Here is an 18521-nt window from a genome sequence, read left to right on the forward strand (position 1 = left end):
AAGACAAATGCAGAACAATTACTCACATGGAACGTTATGGTGAGTGCATAACCTTTGTCTGAAGTAGTTGTCTTCATTTGGTCTTCAACCTGTGGGACAAAGTCCCCAGCTACCAGACACCTGGGAGGTCCTCATGGAAGGATATTCTGGAGCATTGCAGAGTCAAATGATGCCCTGTTCCTGAATACAATGTCCAATTTATAATGTGAGATGAAGGTATGGGATGAGGACTAAGTGGCCGCAGAATAAATATCATCTAATGAAACTCTGGACCAGAAAGCTGCTGACGTGGCCATAGACCTGATGGAACGTGTTTTCACCTGACTTAGTCGGGAAATCCCCCTGGCTGAATACAACCAAATGATGCACTGAAAAATCCAATGGGTAATGGTAACTTTTGAGATAGGTCTCCCTAAAAAGGGTTTGGAGTAAGAAATAAAGAGTTGGCCAGATTTACAAAAGGTTTTTGTCCTGTGCAAGTAGAAACATAACTGTCTGTGCACATCTATTAAATGCAACTTGTATTCTCCCTTGTTTTGAAAATTTGGAAAGACCGGGAGTTGGATTACCAGATTAATGCTGGCCTCTGAAGCTACTTTAGGTAGAAGGGATGAATTAGCACACAGACACCCTGTCCTTGTGAAAAATCATATATGGGGCTTTGATCAATAGAGCTTGAAGTTCCGAAACTCTCCTGGAGAAAGTAATGGCAACCAGAAAGGCAATCTTCCAAGATGGAAACTGCATATCTACTGAAGCTGTAGATTCAAAAGGAGGCAAAACTAAGGCTTGAAGTAACAGGGTAAGATCCCACTGTGGCGTAGGGTCCTTTACAGGGGGTCGAAAAAAGGTACCTTTGAGGAAGCCCTTAAAAAGCTTTAAAGATGCTAAGGAAGCCATATTATCCCCCACATGATAATTAGAAATTGCCGCAAGTTGAACTTTGACTGTAGAAAAACTGGCACCTTGATGAAACATTCCCAATAAAAATTCCAATGCAGCAGAAACTGGAGCCATGAAAGGCTCTAATGCACTCAGAGGCCCATAAAGAAAAATGTTTCCATTTACTGGAGTACACTTTTCTGGTGAAAGACTCCACTAGAATTTTTTTGATGGGGAGGATAATCCAGGAGTCCTGACCATCATGGGAACTGGAGCAGCCAAGCAATGAGCTTTTGACCGTCTAGGTCTGGATGGAGAATCCCTGAGGGATGAGAAATGAGATCCGGAACTGGGTCCAACGTCCATATTGGAGCCACCAGATGAGACCTCAGAGAGGGAAACCAGACTTGGCAAGTCCAGAATGGGGCAATGAGGATAACTAAGCTCCCCAGCCTTCGAGCTTTCTGAAGAAATTTTGATATTAAGGGAAGAAGGGAAGAGGAGGATAAGCATACAGAAGACTGGGGGGGGGGGCATGCATGAATCAGAGCATCTCTGGGGGCTTCACTAAGAGGGGAGTTCAGAGCAAAGAACTCACTGGATTTCACATTCGGAGAAGCGAACAGATAGCAGCAAGGGTAACCCCACTTGTGAAAGATCTGTTCCACTACTGAAGGAGTCAGAGACCACTCATGAGGCATCAGAATAAATCTGCTGGGCCTGTCCACTAGAATGTTGGACCTCCCCGGCATGTGCGTTGCCACCAGAAAACGGCTGGTGGAGATCGCCCATTCCTATATTCTCATTGCCTCGCAGCATAGGGGATAAGATCTGGTTCCCCTTGTTTGCTGATACACCAGACCACCGACATATTAACTGTCTGGATAGCAATCGCTCCTGAAGGAAGATGAGCATGGAGGGCCTGCCAACACTAACAGCACTGCCCTCATCTCCAGTACGTTGATATGCAAATTGGTCTCATAGGGGGACCACAATGCCTTGAACTGTCCTTCCTGAGCAGTGCCGCCCCCCCCCCCCCCAGCTGGGAGGCATCCATAGTCACCATGATTGTGGGAAAAGGTAGGAGAAAGGGCAGTCCTCAAACCAGGTCAAAGGAAAAAATCCACCACCAAAGAGACTCCCTGCACACTCGAGAGATTCGGACAGGGTGAGTCAATGGAAGATCTGACAGGGATCATTGTACTGCAAGTGTCCACTAAAGGATCCGCTTGTGGAGATGAGCCAAGGGCAAGAGATTGATCGTGGGCATCAAAAACCCCAATGCCCTTAACACTACTTCCATTGTTGGGGGATGAGTTTGAAGAATGCAAAGCACGTGTAGCTTCAGATTGTGTATTCTGTCTGGAGTAAGAAACACACTGATTTGAATTGTGGCTAATCGTGCCCCAAGGAAGTCTAATATTTGGACAGGGGTCAGAGAAGATTTGTCGAGTTTAATGGTAATGCCTAATCTCTGGGCTAGAAGAAGAAAGGAATCCCTCGCTTGAAAAGTCGATGCTTGGAAGGGGCAGCGAGGAGCCAATTGTCCAGGTGGGGAAATACCTGAATGTCCTGGAGTCTCAGGTGAGCAGCTACTACTGACATCACTTTGGTAAACACCCTGGGGGCTGTGGTGAGACCAAAGGGGAATGCTCTGAACTGATAATGATTGGCTCCTAGCCAGAAGCAGAGAAACCTCCAAGAGTGTCTGTCCATATTGATATAATAGTATGCATCCTGGAGGTCAATCAAGCACATCCAATCATACTCCTGCAGGAAGGGCAGGATAAACTGAAGGGTGACCATCCAGAATTTTGTCTTGGCCACTGACAGGTTCAAGGTAGATAAATCCAGAATTGGTCTTGTGTCCCGCATCGTCTTTGGCACTAAAAAGAACCTGGAATAAATGCCTAATCCAGACTGGTCTTGGACGTGTTGGATGACCCGTTTTTCTAGCAGCTTTGCAATTTCTAGAGCTGCATCTTCCCTGTGCACGGGTGAACATCAGGGAGGTGTTTTGGTGGTGGAGTTGGCTAGAGGAATGGAACTGAATAGCCTCTGGATATAATTTGCAAACACCCAATGATCTTTTCTGATGGACTCCCACTCAGTTAAGTGTAGCGATAGATGACCCCTGACAGCTCCAGAGATGAGCAGTCAGGCAACCCTTCAGAGCTGCTGGGCAGGTCTGTCTGACAAAAGGTTCTAGAGACCCATAATTTCTTACACACAGTAGAGGCAGAGGGGGTCCATCATATGCCCCTCTGCCCCTGGAGGAAGGTGAGTCCTGAGTGCCTCAGGGAAAAGTTTGAGTTTCCCGGAACCATATCTTCTTGGTCCCTTGCCAATTCCTAGAAAAGGATCATTGAGGGGCAGAGAAGCGGGTCCCGATGGCAGAAAGAGTCTTCCCGTACTTCTCACTCTTAAGTACCACGTACCAACTTTCCAAACAGGGAAGAACCGTCATACAGGGCATTGGTGAATGACGTCTTAAAATGTTCAGAAAACTGACACAGCCAGAGCCAAACATGTCACCTGATGGCAACACCTGTACCAGCTGCATTAGTGGCTCCCTCGGTAGCACGGGAGAGGAGGCACACAGAAGTGTTCGCGACTGAATTTAGAGTAGTCATACGAGCAGAAAACCTTTTCCTGTGCTCCACAGACATGGACTCAAGGGTTGTCTCAGCAATCTTCTTTCACTAGGTCTCACTGCAGCCATATCACATGTGCCATGTAATTCAGCGCTCTTACGGAAAAAGTCGCTGAAGAGTAATCCCGCTTCCCGAAGCGGTCCATCACCCTTGACTCTCAATCCAGAGGAAGAATCGTAGAGCTCTCCTGAGCGAGTGCTTTCCTAGTGGCAGCTGCCACCACCACAGCATCAAACGGGGACCCCTTATTCCACTGTGAGCTATCTGAAGGAGGGCTCAAAACTTTATCCAGGCATTTGGGGATGGGCTCCACCATGTCTGGTTCCTTCCACGCCAGAGATGTTATCAGGTCCACTAAAGTACATGCAGGAGGAGACACCCAGGAAGTACAGGGTCTTGAGCCAAATGCCTCGAGGAACCGATTCGTCCAGGGTAGGTTTCTGGGCAGACCAACACCCTTGCTGGCAGAGGAGTTCCATGATGTCCCCAAAGGAGACATCCCCGGGGGGTTGACCAGGGGGAACCTTCCCCTTCCTCCAAATCAGTGTCTTCAGTGAGAGACTCCAGTAGGGAGTCTAAGTGCCTCCTTTTGCATGTACGTTTGCAAGGGATCTTCTCAGTGGGGATTTCTGGGGAGGACTCGCCAACATCTTGCTGCTCCCAAGCGGAAGCTTCCTGAGGTAAAGTGGCGGCAGGTTGGTTGTCCCCGAGATGGCACGATGGCCGGAACTGTACCAGAAACAGGAGGAGTTGGGGTGGAGTCCGAGGAAGAGATGGCCAAGGGTCTTGAGGAAATCGAGAGAAGCCTCTCCACCACATCAAATGCTGAACAGGAACGAACCTCCTCAGAAAGGGCCATAGGAGCAGTCACCCTCTGACCCAACAGGGAGTCAGCGCCGAGCCTCCAGGCACCAAGATACTGACAGGAAGGCTGCTCTCCAATACACAGGGCTGACAACAACTCCTTGGATCAGACTCAGAGGCTATGACTCAGAGCTTGTCAGATCCAAGCCAGGCAGATCAGACCTGCTCAAGGTCATAGCCGGCGTCAAGGTACCATCGGTGCCAACCCCTCAACACAGAGAATCCTCAGATCCAAGGCCTCCAAAACCAAAGGCCGGATCAGAGAAGGAGTAATCTGGGTGAAAAAGGGCTGTGTGCTCCCCGCACCGGAGAGAGAGGGGGCAGGCAAGACTCCCATCTGTATCTGAGTGCGGATGAGCTTCCTCATCAACCTATCCATCTCCACTTCACTAAGGCTCCAGGTGGAGCGGGAGGAGGTGACCAACACCAGCCTGGAGGGGCAGCGAGGAGAAGCCTGAGCTGGCAACCAGATCTGGGGCTCCTCCGGCTACTGGGAGAACTGAGGAGAAAATAAGCCCGGGAGACTTCGGTCTCAGAGTCAACTTCACTTTAAGTGGGGGACCAGCTGGAGCAGAGTGATCCAGAGATCGCTTTTTCTGACAGGCTTGTCCACATCCCTGGGCCTCTTGATGGGAGTTTGAGTCACAGAGGCCAGGGAGGCATCAGGAGCAGAAGCTGGGGGCACAGGGACTAGAGTCCGCGAAGAGGGAAGAAGGCCCTTGAGTATTAAATTGTCCCTTGTGGCCTTAAGTGCCCGGGGATTAAATCCCACACAGAACAGGTGGTCTGGAGATGAAATGCCCCTAAGCACACTATGCAGAGAGTGTGGCCATCAGCTGGGGAGAGCTTATGGCCATACACTGTACACTTTCTGAAACCTGGCTTTTTTTTTTTTTTTTCCTCTAACCAATGGAAATACAGGGGGTTAGAAAGCAGAGAAGAAAGAGAGAGAAGGGAAAAGATGTAATGCCAAAAAACACGATTACCACAACTTTCTATGCTGAGAGCTCACATCACGATCTGGGCATTACAGGCAACAAACAAGATCTGAAGGGAGGAAGGAGACAGGGGCATTATGGGTAAGGGGAGGAGCTTTGAGCTTGGATCAGATGCTGGATATGCAGCTGAGTCGGATCCAATACAGATCCAGGAAACCACAGGCTGAAGACCAAATGAAGACAACTACTTCAGATCAACTGTCATATTTTAGAAGCACATGCCCAGACCAATAATTAACAGTTTAGCAAGTACTTTCCAAGTCGCTGTTGCCATAGTAATTAAGCTCCTCCCATAACTTATTTGTTTTTAATTGTTCAGTGGTTTTGGAAGGGGAAGGAATAACTGTTTCACATTAACCTAATTTCTTTGGATGTAAAATAAAACAGGGTAGGCAAAAAATACATTTGTTATATTACGCATGCTAATGGAAGAGCTTTTTTTTTTTTTTTTTTTTTTTTTTTTTTTGCTGGCTACCTGCAGTTGTTTGGTAGGGTGCTGAAGCTCAAGAACTTAAAGGAGAACAGCACCCACAGACTCAAAAGACATGTTTATTTCATCATGGTTTGGTGTTTCCTACATTTTACCATCACTCTGGGACTATTTACAGTTTTTAAATATTTTTATATGTAATTTCTGAGTCTGACCACATGGGGTCTGGCATCTTGAAGTAATTTTGACTGTTTAGTCAGGCTATAGGCATCCCAAAAATCCAGTGCTCGGCTGTAAAAAGTTACATCACACAGCCTTCTCTCTTCCTAAAAGCACCTGTCACTGCACTGACTTTACATGCAAACACTACTGTCTTTCAGTCAGTTTTAAGTAACATTTCATGCCGTTCAGTGAGTACTTAAAACACAAACTGTGCAAATGCCACAGAACAGACTTTCAAAGTGCTTTTTACTGCTGCTGCTTTTTAGGATTCCTAAACTATATTTTTTGTGAAGCCTGAATTGTACTACTTTGACTCATCTCCCATCCCCCTTCACACCTAACTTCCCTAGTTGTCAAAGTGCTAAGGGTAATTTGAGATGTTTCCTGCTGTGATTGACAGATCACAGCAGGAGACTTGACTCCTGCACTTTTCCTTGTTCTACCTTTTTACTTTCTGTAGGGGTAGGGGAAGGACCAGTGAGCTGTGACATCACAGCATGGATGGATTTTTAGGACAGTCATGGTGATGTCAGTTTGGGGAGACAACTGGCCAGAAACTACCTGTATTCAATGGCCTTGATTACATCAATGAATTGGAGAATGCAGCATGGGCGGGATAAAATTTTTCTGAAAGTGAAACCACCATAGTACAGTAAGGTACTGTGCTCTAGTGGAGAGAAACAGATAATTTAAAATATTTTAAATGCTGTATTGTCATTTATCCATAGTAGGGACAATAAATAGGGATAAAGAGGACAGAGGAGTTGAGCATTTAATACCAGAATCCTGTTGTTGTCCTTTAAATACAGGTATACACATCACCGGTTACTCTGAACTATAGAAAGGCTGTGTAGCGCCGTCTCTCAAGCCTTCTCAGAGTTCAGAGAGTGGTAGACCAAAAGGGAAAAAAAACTGTACTGCTCTAAAACTGTGGTAAACCACTTGTCACAAAGGTAACAAGGGGCTTGCTACAATTAAAAGTACAACATATCAAGTGCTTCATAGCGTCTGTCGTGACCACAAAATAAATATATTAATCAGCAACAGCATTACTGCACTAATATTATGAAACGTAGATATTTTTCATTTTTATTTCAGCACCATTTTCTGACAGACACATGACACAAGTACACATTTCGAGTTCATAAAGGGCTCAGTGCTACAAGGCATGTTAAAGATCATGTGCAAAGATTTTTGTTACCATTCCTTTTTGTTGTAATATGTTCTCATTATGTAAAATGAGCTTTCTGATTATAAAATAAATTTTACTTTAGCTACTTCAGTGGAACTATGCATATTAAGTATAGTCAACTTGCATTGGTATTTACTGTAGCTGTCCAACTACTTCCTAATTCCATGGCATGTGACCTACAATTTCAATGATGTAATTGTTAAGCTATACAGTTTGACAACCTGAAGTAGTTGAGTATTTCCTGTAGTCTGCAGGGCCAAATCCAGCACCTGGTGACCCAGGCAGACACCTAGGGCCTGGTGCTGGCACGGTCCATCTTTACACAAGTTAATTTAAAAAAAAAAAAGTTCTCTATTACAACATTCATTACAAAATACAATTTCCTTCTCAGAACAACCTCAAATATAAAAATTTGGACCAAGTGATTCAGCCAGTATTTCCCAAACTACTGTGAAGACAACATCGACAGTCCCACCTCAGACCTCATTTTACTATTCAATACCAGCTTTGTACTAGGATACACGTGTTTACATTCCCTGGGTTGACACTACACAAATCACTGCAGTTCATAAGAAGTTTCCTCAAAGTTATTCTTTGCTTTCCCTGTATCCTTTTACACTCAGCATTATACCACAAGTACAAATGGAATGGCAAACTTATTTGTGTAATCCACATAAATGCAGTCTTTATTTTATGAATGAAAGGTAGAAAAAATATATTGTTTTAATCTTCTAGCTTCTACTGTCAATTGCCTTTTTTTTTGTCCTGTCCCTTGGGCATGGAGAGCTTCCAGTTAACCACATCTCATTACTGTCATAGTAATGTTGCGTCTTTCGGCTTTTCCCGGTTAGAGGTCGCCACAGCGGAACTCCGGTCCGCTAATGATTGGCAGTAGATTTTTACATGCCAAGTTGCTGGCCCTGACACACAACCTTCAACGAAGGTACGCCCATTCACACATGTCTCCACACAGAAGACGCTCTAGCTGAGAATCGAACAGGACAACGTCTTACTGTGAGGCGATAATGCTTGACCTTAATACTCTAATTTCCCTGAACCTCTCGAACAGTCTTGCTGGTGAGTCTGTAATGCCTAAACAAAAAAAACATTCTTTGCATTCATTTTTGCTGCCAATCTTTTAAATTTCTTGCAGCCAAAAGGGACAGAATGTTTGCACTTTGTGGTCTTGTCAGCAAGCCTGGCTAACTGCGAATTAAAAAAATCCATTTTCTGCAGCCATTCTTTTAATATTACTTGCAGCCAAAAGACACACTGCACACACACACTTTATGGTCTTACACCCCCGTTCAACTGTCCCCATTTTGAATCATATTTTTGCCTTGTTCCACCTGCTTGACATTAGTTTCATATTTTATACTGTTCAGAAAAATACATGTTATTGCAAAATCTGTTGTGCCATTAACGTTTTATTTACTTTAGAGGACTACATAAACATTTCCCTTGAATTTGTTAGTTTCTCTACCCATTCTGTTCTAAATTTTCAAAACAGTGCTCTCACTGAATTACTCTAATTCAGTAAAAAGTTAAACAAAAAACAGATTTTATCATGCATTTTTTTTAATAGAAAGTATGAAATGTTAATATCCCTGCAACTGTCAGCAAATGCTCCTCTTGTTTATATCTGCAATGCTGGAGTGCGTGCGTGAGTGAAAATAAACAGAATTGTTCAATAAACCCACCCACCAAAAGGGGTAAATTACAGAACTCATTTCAGCTTTACAGATTTGGTGGTACACTTCATTTTCAGCCGCAATTTAAACAGTTGCCTTTTTTTTTTTTTTTTTTTTTTGCATTTCCAATCATGTACAGAGATGAGGGATGCAGCAGTCAAGAAATGGAGAGATCCTCACTAGAGTTAAAAGGAAAGTCATTAAAATAATCTGAAGAGACTCCAGGAATCATCTATCAACATAATATAAAAAACTTTAAAAGGCACTAACAAATGCTGCCATATTGAACAAGAAATAATTTAAAACATTTAGGCAGTTAAACAAAAAATACACCTATGCGTGGTCCTAAAATGTGTGCAGGGGGTCCATGGGTTGGAAACAGCACAAGGCCCAAGGTACACCATGTGCCACTGGCCAGATGAGTTATCAATGAATGAGAGTTTATGTTCATTTTCAATGGGAGAGGAGATATTTAGCATAAACACAAAGACACAAAGTAAAGAGTTTGATTCTGACCTCAGGCTATCAAGCTGGGGTTGTAACAATCCTCAGACTGACTGCCTACCCATTTACATAATGTGAGTTTCAATACATTTTCGACAAATATGAGTTTTCAAGTGAAAAGAAACTTACTGTTGCACATGTCAAATATGTTTTTAAGGCAAGACTGTGTTGTTTAACAAATGGCCATCAGTGTTTCTGCAATAGTATTTGAAATACAAGTTTTAAACTAAATCTCTTTAGTTACTGCAAAAGTAAAGAAAATAGCATGCTCACTGACAAGTATGAACCGTGTCTTGGGAGAGATTTTACTTAAATATAATGCATTTGGTAATTTATTGTCGGACATCTTGATTGTACTGCATTTGCAAGTTGAAATGAGTTACAGATTACAGAAAACACCCAACTACTAGAGACTGTCAAAGTGTACACACGAACAATTACATCATTAGAATTATAGGTCACATGACACGGAATCAAGTAGTAAATGGGCAGCTGCTAACAAAAGTTTAAATAGCCTACTTCCACTGAAGTAACTAAAATAAAATGCATTTATTTTATAATCAGAAAGCCCATGTAAGCATAGTTACAGCAAAAAGAAATGGTAACAAATATTTGTACACACCCTTTAACTAAAGATATCTAAAGCACATTTAAATTATAAATCATTTAATCGTTGCAAGTTTGCACCTGTGAGGAAGTCCTGTGCCACATTAAACCGTTACACATATCTACAACAACACACAGCCAAGTTTCTAGAAAGACTGCGACAGATGTCAAAGAAAACTGTCTTACAGGACAGGAGGCTGATAGCACACCTCTCAGAAGTCTGTGGTTTTGGCTCAAAATTTCACTCTGTCCCTCCTAATTCCTCCTTAAACTGGCAGTTTGAGTAGAAAGGGTACTAAATTACACTTGATAAACTATGGCAATAATTAGAGTTACACACTTTAACTTAGAAAATGTACACAACGAACTAACAAAGGTGGAAAAAAAGATACACAAAGCTCCAACTATTATGCTCCATATTAGTCTAGTCCCCCAGCAAAATAGAGCGTCAGTTGATGTCCTCTGTAAAAAGAGAACGGTTTCAAAGGGATGTTTGCTTCAGGTAAACTTTATGAACTACTCACTAACCCAAAGAGTAAACAGAAAATTAGAAAATCACCTCATTCATCTTCTGCATAATCATGCTGACGTACACATTAACACTTATCATGACGTAGTAACGGACATCATCGTACTCCAAAAACTCCTGGAATCGTGCAATTAGAAGTGATGAATCTTCATCAATCTGGAGTAAATGCTCTACAACAGACTGGAAGAAACACACTGTTATTAATATAGACACCGAAAACTGCATACATCTATCTATGCAATACAAAATAATACAAACTAATGGTTTCAAATGGCCATCCACTCAGAATACCCCTAATATTAACTTCTTAAAATTAACAAAAACTGATTTTGTTTGGAAATAGCCAAGCACAAACTCTTTAGTGTGATCTAGAACAGATTAAATTTGGCAGTGGAACAGTTGGATTGCGACCATGTTTGATTGATGGCTCGCTCCCTCTGGAGGCAGGAAGGTAGCTCAATCCAAATATAACACTTACAACTAGTAGTGAGCAGGTGTGGCAGCAATCAGAAAATCAACTGGTGAGGAGTACCTGGCGAGTCAAGCAGGCTCCCAGTGCAGATGAAATAAGCATGTACATGGAAATTTGAATGTGCCACTAGGTCAGCAATGCAGGTCCAACCTCGGCACCACAGATACTAAGTTACCAGAAGATGGCGTTGGTTAACAAAACCCACCAAGCTACAGAGATAATGATCTTTCTGTTGGATGTTTGTCATCCCCACCACTACCAGAACAGATGGGATTGATGGCCACACATACAGGTCATAAAACCACATGGGGAGGGAACACCCATTACCTCCACCACTACACAAACAGAAACACACAGATGCACACAAACAGAACAGTATTAAAGTGCATCAGCTGGGGCAGGAAGCTGACAAATTTAAGCCAGAATACTGCAGCTGCTAGCAAAATCCGCAGTCTAAAAGTAGTAGTGCCAATAATGTTCCATTTTGCAGCCAAATTCCAAACAATCTGCCTGTCAAATAAAGTGGCAGTTCCTACAGGTGCAGTTTTTCCACAGAACTCACAAAGGCCAGTAGACTGAAAACTCTTCTCCTAGATTACTTTGTGCAGCAGTGAAGACAGGACATGTGCACAAAAATTATAACCAATAACTAATATCCCAGGCAGGCACAATAGTCCGCAATGACCTGCCTTTGCTATGTAAGAAAGAAAAAGCACATGCTGTACTTACCTGTGAAACCTTTCTATAAGCATTAACCTGTCTCGGTTGTAAAAAAATAAAGCTCAGACATTTTACTCACCTGGGCAAACTTTCCTATTAGCATAACCTACACAGTAAAAACAAAAATCAGATGCTTTACTCTTAAGAAAGGGCACCCTGGTGATGAAAGCATCTGATGTTGGTTTCTTATATCACAGACATGTTATGTTAACAGGGAAGGGTGCCCGGGTATCCTGTCTGTGATGTAAGAAAGAAAAAAAAAATCAGATGCTTCACTCACCTGGAAACCCTTTCATATCAGCAAAACCTGTTTGCCCAGTAAAAAAAGAAAACTAATATCAAATGCTGTACTCACCTGGGCACTCTTCCCTTTCACCATAATCTGTCTTTTGTATTAAAAAGAAAATCAGATGCTTTACTCATGCTGAAAGGTAATGATGTGTGTACCCTACTTCTGATGTAACAAACAAAAATCAGATGCTACACTCACCTGGGCAACCTTTCCTATTAAGCAATTTTTCCAACATGATTAACCAAAAAGGGGATCCGAGGATGAACGCAGTATGGGATGGTACAATGTCTGAGTAGAAGTCTAAAAGGAGAACCAAGAGAAGAAGGCACCCTAATCCAGAAACACAAGGATACCCATCCTAGATGCATCTAAATATCTGTGAAAATTATTTAAAATAAAAAAGCAGCAGCATCTCTCACGTGTAAGGAAACTATGTAGATGGTTATGTATCAGCCCTCACAGGTAGCAAATCATGACAGTACATGAAACTTGGAAAAGAATAAACATTAGGGTAATATTAGGATGCAAATAGTAAAATAAGGCCTTCTTCCCTTAGTATTAAGTTTTTTAATGTCTTAACTTGAAACTGTGGGTAAAGAATCCCTAAAAAAATATCAATGCACATGACACACCCGGTTATTCCCTTTATATAAATGTAGGGAAAATTTTAATTTTCTGATCAACCAAGCATATTAAAGGACACTCTTACCATGTACTTCAGCCAGGCAAAAAAAGTACAGTTTTGTACCTACCATAAATGTAGATGTTCGAGGATCCACATTGCTGCAGTCCTAACCATTGGGTAGTCCGCTGTCCAGTCGGCCCGAATACCAAAGTATATGGCTGACGTCGGTCAAGGCGCATTAGACTGACGTCAGGACGTCAGGGTACTAATGCGCATGACCGACGCCATATCCTCAGTCTTTTCTTGCCCCAGATGTCAGAAGACCCTAAAAAGACAAGGCCCAATCCAAAACACCAAAAAGCCCTGCACCAAACTTATATACAATATATATATACACATGTACAATAATATATAGCAACTCACACCACCACCCCTAAACACAGAGGGGAAGGCGGAGGTAAATTGGACTGCAGCAATGTGGATCCTCGAACATCTACATTTATGGTAGGTACAAAACTGTACTATGTTCTTCATTCCACATTGCTGCAGTCCTAACCATTGGGTAGAATCCCAAAGCAGAGGTAAGGGAGGCTGGCAAATCATAAGGAAGCAGGAGCTGTCAACATGCCTTGCAAAATAGCTGTGGCAAAACCAGCCCTAGATTTAGAGTAGAGAGGAAGGTGGTAATGCTTAGAGAAAGTATGCACTGAACTCCAAGTAGCTGCCTCCAAAATATCCTTAGTTGCCACCCCTTAGAAATGCTGTTGAAGTGGCAGTAGCCCTAGTGGAATGAGGCCTAATCCCAGCTGGAACCTCCTTGCCATGATGGGAATAACAAAATGAAATGCAAAACCCAATCCACTTAGAAATAGTTTGCTTAGACACAGGCTTGCCCTGAGAACTCAAAGCAAAAGAAACAAACAACTGCTGAGACTGCCTGAAATCCTTAGTCCTGCTTAAATAATAACGCAACTGCCTATGTACATCTAAAGTGTGCAAAATCTTTTCCCCTTTATTTTGGGGATCTGCATAGAAAGTAGGCAAATGAATAGTTTGGTTTAAAGCCACACTAGAAACCACCTTAGGCATAAAGGAAGGATTAGTACGTAATGATACCCTATCCTTATGGAAAATCAGAAAGGGCTCTACTGCCATAAGGGCCTGCAACTCAGAAACCCTTCTTGCAGAAGTAATAGCCAACAAAAAAGCAGTCTTCCATGACAAATATTTCAAATCAGCAGTACCCGCAGGCTCAAAAGGTTGTAGAGTAAGTTTTTCCAACACAAAATTGAGATCCCAAGCAGGAGTAGGAGCTCTACGTGGGGGTCTTATATATTCTTTGCCCCTCTGAGAAACTGCTTGAACAAAGGATGCGAAAACAATGGTGGGTCACAATCATAGTGAGCTGAAATTGCTGCAGCATGAATCTTAATGGAAGAGAAGGACAAACCTTTGTCCAATAACTCAGTAAGATATTGAAGAGCCACACTCAAATTAGGCTCAGAAACATCCAAATTCCTTGCTGCACTCCAAAATAAAAATCTCTTCCATTTTTCTGCATACACTTTCCTTGTACTAGGTCTTCTAGCTTCCATAATCACATTTAAAACTTGTTGAGGAAGTTGAGACCGGCCGTCTCTCAAAACAGAATATGCCATGCTGTTAGATGAAGAGAGTGAAGCTTGACATTGAGCAGGTGGCCGTTTCTCTGAGACAACAGGTGTGGAATCAAGGGTAAAGGCCATGGAGGCTTCTTTACTAGACTCCTCAGTAATGGGTACCAGTGCTGCCGAGGCCAATCTGGAGCTATTAAAATCATCCTTGGCTTGTCTTGTCTGACCTTTAGAAGCACCTTTGGAAGAAGAGGCAGAGGTGGAAACGCATACACATGAAGATTTTTCCAACTGAAAGAAAGAGCATCCACTTTCCAAGCTGTGTGATGTAACCTCTTTGTGCAAAACTTTGGCAGCTGGTGGTTTAGTGGAGAAGCGAACAGATCTATGTCTGGAGTTCCCCAGGACACTGTCAACCTTTGAAATACATGAAGATCCAGTTTCCACTCGTGGGGATCCATGATTTGTCTGCTTAACACATCTGCTAAGGAGTTCTGTGCTCCCGGCAGAAACCTTGCCTGAAGAGTTAGTTGCAAGCTGAGCGCAGTCTCCCATAAAATCATTGCTTGCCTGCACAATGGGTAAGAATGTGTTCCCCCTTGTTTGTTGATGTACCACATGACAGTTGTGTTGTCTGTTAGAATCAACACCTGCCCTGGAAGAAGTAACTCCTTGAAAGCCATTAATGCAAATTGGACTGCTAACATCTCCTTCATGTTGATATGTAGATGCTGTAGTCTGGCAGGCCACTTGTCTTGTATCCACTTTCCATTTAGATGAGCTCCCAAGCAATGTCTGAGGCATCTGTCGTTAGAATCTGACTCGCCTCTGGCCGGGTCACAGAGAGTCCCTTGTTTAGGTGACATTCCTGAGCCCACCACAAAAATTCCTTTTGAATGCAAGGTATTATTTGAATGACAGTGTCCAAATCCTGGCAGTGCTGTGTCCATACATTTTGAGATACCATTGTAGCTTCCTCATATGCAGTTTGGCATTGGGAAGCACCAGAATACAAGATGCCATGAACCCTAAGGCTTGAAGGACTGTCCTTGCAGTCAGCCCGGACTGAAGAGATAGCTGATGGAAGTAACTGGAAAGATTCTTTTGTTTGTCCGGGGTTAAAAAGGCCATCTGGGCTGCTGTATTCAGTCTCACACCCAGAAAGCACATGTCTTGAGAGGGTACTAGACTGGACTTTATTTCGTTCACAGAATACCCTAGGCATCTTAGCACTGCTATGACATATTCCAGATGCTGTAGAAGGTCTTCCTTTTCTTGAGCCAGAATCAGGCAGTCGTCCAAGTAAGGATAGATTTGAATTCCTTTTAGCCTGAAGTAAGCTATCACTGGAGCCAGAACCTTTGTGAATACTCTGGGCGCAGTAGATAAGCCAAAGGGCAATGCAGAGAACTGATAATGAGAATTTCCAGCTCGAAAACGCAGATACTTCCTGCAACACAGTCTTATAGGCACATGAAGGTAAGCTTCCTTGAGATCTAAAGTTACCATCCAATGATCTTTGCCCAGCAGAGGTAAAAGCTGTTGCAACGTCAACATCTTGAACTTGGGAATGTCCAGGTAAGTGTTGAGGATAGATAAATCCAAAATTGGTCTCCACGTGTTCCCCTTCTTTGGTACTAGGAACAGGCGAGAATAAAATCCTAGGCCCCTTTCTGGTATAGGGACTGGCTGAATGGCCCCTATTTGGAGTAACAGAGAAATTTGCTTGTGAGCCTCTTCCCTTTGTGGAGGAGGAACGTCTGGCATGCCTTTGAAAGGGGGCAATGTGTGGAAATAAAACCTGTAACCGTGGTGAATGATATCCAACACCCATCTGTCTTGAGTGATTAAATCCCAATTTTCTTTGAAAAGAGACAGTCTTCCTCCCAAAGGAGCTACCAGACGAGAATCTACTGGCAGCTGAAAAGGCAGGTTGGCAGCTGAAAAGGCAGGTCATTGGGTCTGTTTACGAAAGGACTGACCCCTGCCCTCACCAGAAGTCTGAGCAGGTGAACCCCCTGTTCTAGGCCTAAAAGAACCTTGAGCTCTGCCCCTACCACGTCTAGACCTACCCCTAGACTGGGAATCAAAAGCAGGATATGTCCATCCCTTAGTAGGCCAATTTCTACTAAACTTTGGTGGCTGCACCTGCAAAAAATCTTTAACAGTTTGCATAGACTTAGCTTTGTCCTCCATTTTCTTTAAAACTGCTTCCACAGGCGAACCAAATAACACATCAGACTGTAAAGGAGCATCCAAAATCCTAGTCTTAACATGCTCTGCTAAATTCTGATCCCTCAACCAGGCATGCCTGCGAAGAACAGAACTAGTGGCAGCCACCCTCGAGGAGGCCTGCACAGCATCAAAACCACATTGCAAAGAATGCTTACCCACTTGTTCAGACACCTGAACTAAATCCAGCAACTCTTTACACTCTATACCTTCCGCCAAAGCATCCACCTTAGATTTCAATTGTGAAAGGAGATAATTTTGATATTTTAGCATGTGAAACTGACAATTCAACGCTCTCATGGCTAGAGTGGAAGAAGTATACACTTTCTTTCCCCACCTATCCAAAGCCCTTGCCTCTTTATCAGTGGGAACAGGATTTTTAATCACAGAGGCCTTAACACCTTTAGGCCCCTGAGAAACAGTTTCTGGGTCCACCCTAGGACTCTTAAACAAATACTTATGAGCTTCGGGTACCCTATAGTACCTATCAGGTTTAACAGGGGCAGGAGGCAAAGAGTCAGGGTTCAGGGAAGCCTCTGCAAAAACATCTTCCACCACATTCAACACAGGAGGTATAGCTAAGGGCCTATGTTGGGGTAAAAATAAGAATTCCCTAAGCCTTTTCCTGGAATCAGAGTAATCTTGGCCTTCCCATTTAAAGTGTTCCCTCATGGAATGCAGAGTCTCCGAAAATGAGAAATCCTCAGGAGGAGAAGCTGTAGGTGTGGAATCATCCACATCAGAATCAGAATAAGGAGGAAACTCCTGCAAGTCTTCCGCAGAAGACTCAAGCCTCTGAATACTGTTCCAAACTCTCAAACTCAGGTTCCACCCTAGGCCTCTTATCAGGAGGGGGCATAGAGCCTCTAATCATAGTAATTAAATCTTCTGCCATTTTAAGCATATGTTTCTTAGGCACAGAACCTGAAGTGCTAGGAGAAGCCCCCACTGAAGCTGAACTTGGCCTACCTCTCAAAGAAGTTTTGGAAACAGTAGGAGAAGCTCTAACTATCTTGGGAAGAGAGGGAAGAACAGTTACCTGAGAAGCCCCCTCAGCCTGGCCTACCTCCTGAGAGGGCACATCCTGTAACAGTAAAGTCTCTGCCTGAGACTCCAAAGAAACTCCTGGCAAAACCTCTGGCTCCACTGAGCCTTCTAAAGAACCGACGTCCGGGACTGCCGGTTCATCAACCCTAGGCTTTGCTGTTTTGTCTTTGCGCTTTTTGGACGAAGCGGGCGTCGGAGCATCCGACGGCATTTTGTAATTACAACGCTTCCCAAACACTAACCTGGCACAGTCTAACCTTCTCTTAATAGTGCGTTTGCTAAATCTAGCACAAGAGCGGCAACCAACAACGTTGTGCTCAGGCCCTAAACAAGGTATACACAGAGTATGGTAATCCCTATGAGGTATCTGCTTCCCACAAGAAATACAGTTATTCACTTTTTCTGACATCCGGTTAAATACTGAGGCAAGAAAAAACCAAAATGTTCCCCAACGGGGTACTTAGCCAACTTTGATTCGGTCTGAAACTCCGACTTCGGAAATATTTCAGAACGCCAACCTGCACTCGCAAAACTGCTTCTGCATCGGACCATGCGGCAAAAAAGACTGAGGATATGACGTTGGTCATGCGCATTAGTACCCTGACGCCCTGACGTCAGTCTAATGCGCCTTGACCGACGTCAGCCATATACTTTGGTATTCGGGCCGACTGGACAGCGGACTACCCAATGGTTAGGACTGCAGCAATGTGGAATGAAGAACATCACTTATTTGATAATGAATTGCAGGATATGCAGTTACATTTTAACAAATACTTACCTTAGATGATTAATATGGGATGCCCACATTACAGCAGTCACTCACTATACACAGGGATCAATATTAAAGGAATCAGATACTGCACTTGACTTTTAGAAACCATTCTTTATTCTTAGTAATTCCATTAACCTTGTGTGCTCTTTTCATGTTGCATGACATTAACAGAGCTA

At 43.3% G+C, this 18521-nt stretch overlaps 1 protein-coding gene across 1 annotated transcript in view; it reads right to left on the reverse strand.

The window, feature by feature from the left end:
- NOC4L (nucleolar complex associated 4 homolog) overlaps nt 1-18521 on the reverse strand; it is a 528079-nt gene that overhangs the window by 364535 nt on the left and 145023 nt on the right. The window contains exon 5 of the mRNA XM_044065551.1: nt 10603-10752. Within this exon, the coding sequence (XP_043921486.1) occupies nt 10603-10752 (150 nt within the window). The remainder of the gene's footprint in view (nt 1-10602; nt 10753-18521) is intronic.

This window comes from Protopterus annectens, chromosome 1.part0 (genome assembly GCF_019279795.1).
Source record: "Protopterus annectens isolate FY-2018-M chromosome 1.part0, PAN1.0, whole genome shotgun sequence".
NCBI classification, from domain to species: Eukaryota; Metazoa; Chordata; order Ceratodontiformes; family Protopteridae; genus Protopterus; species Protopterus annectens.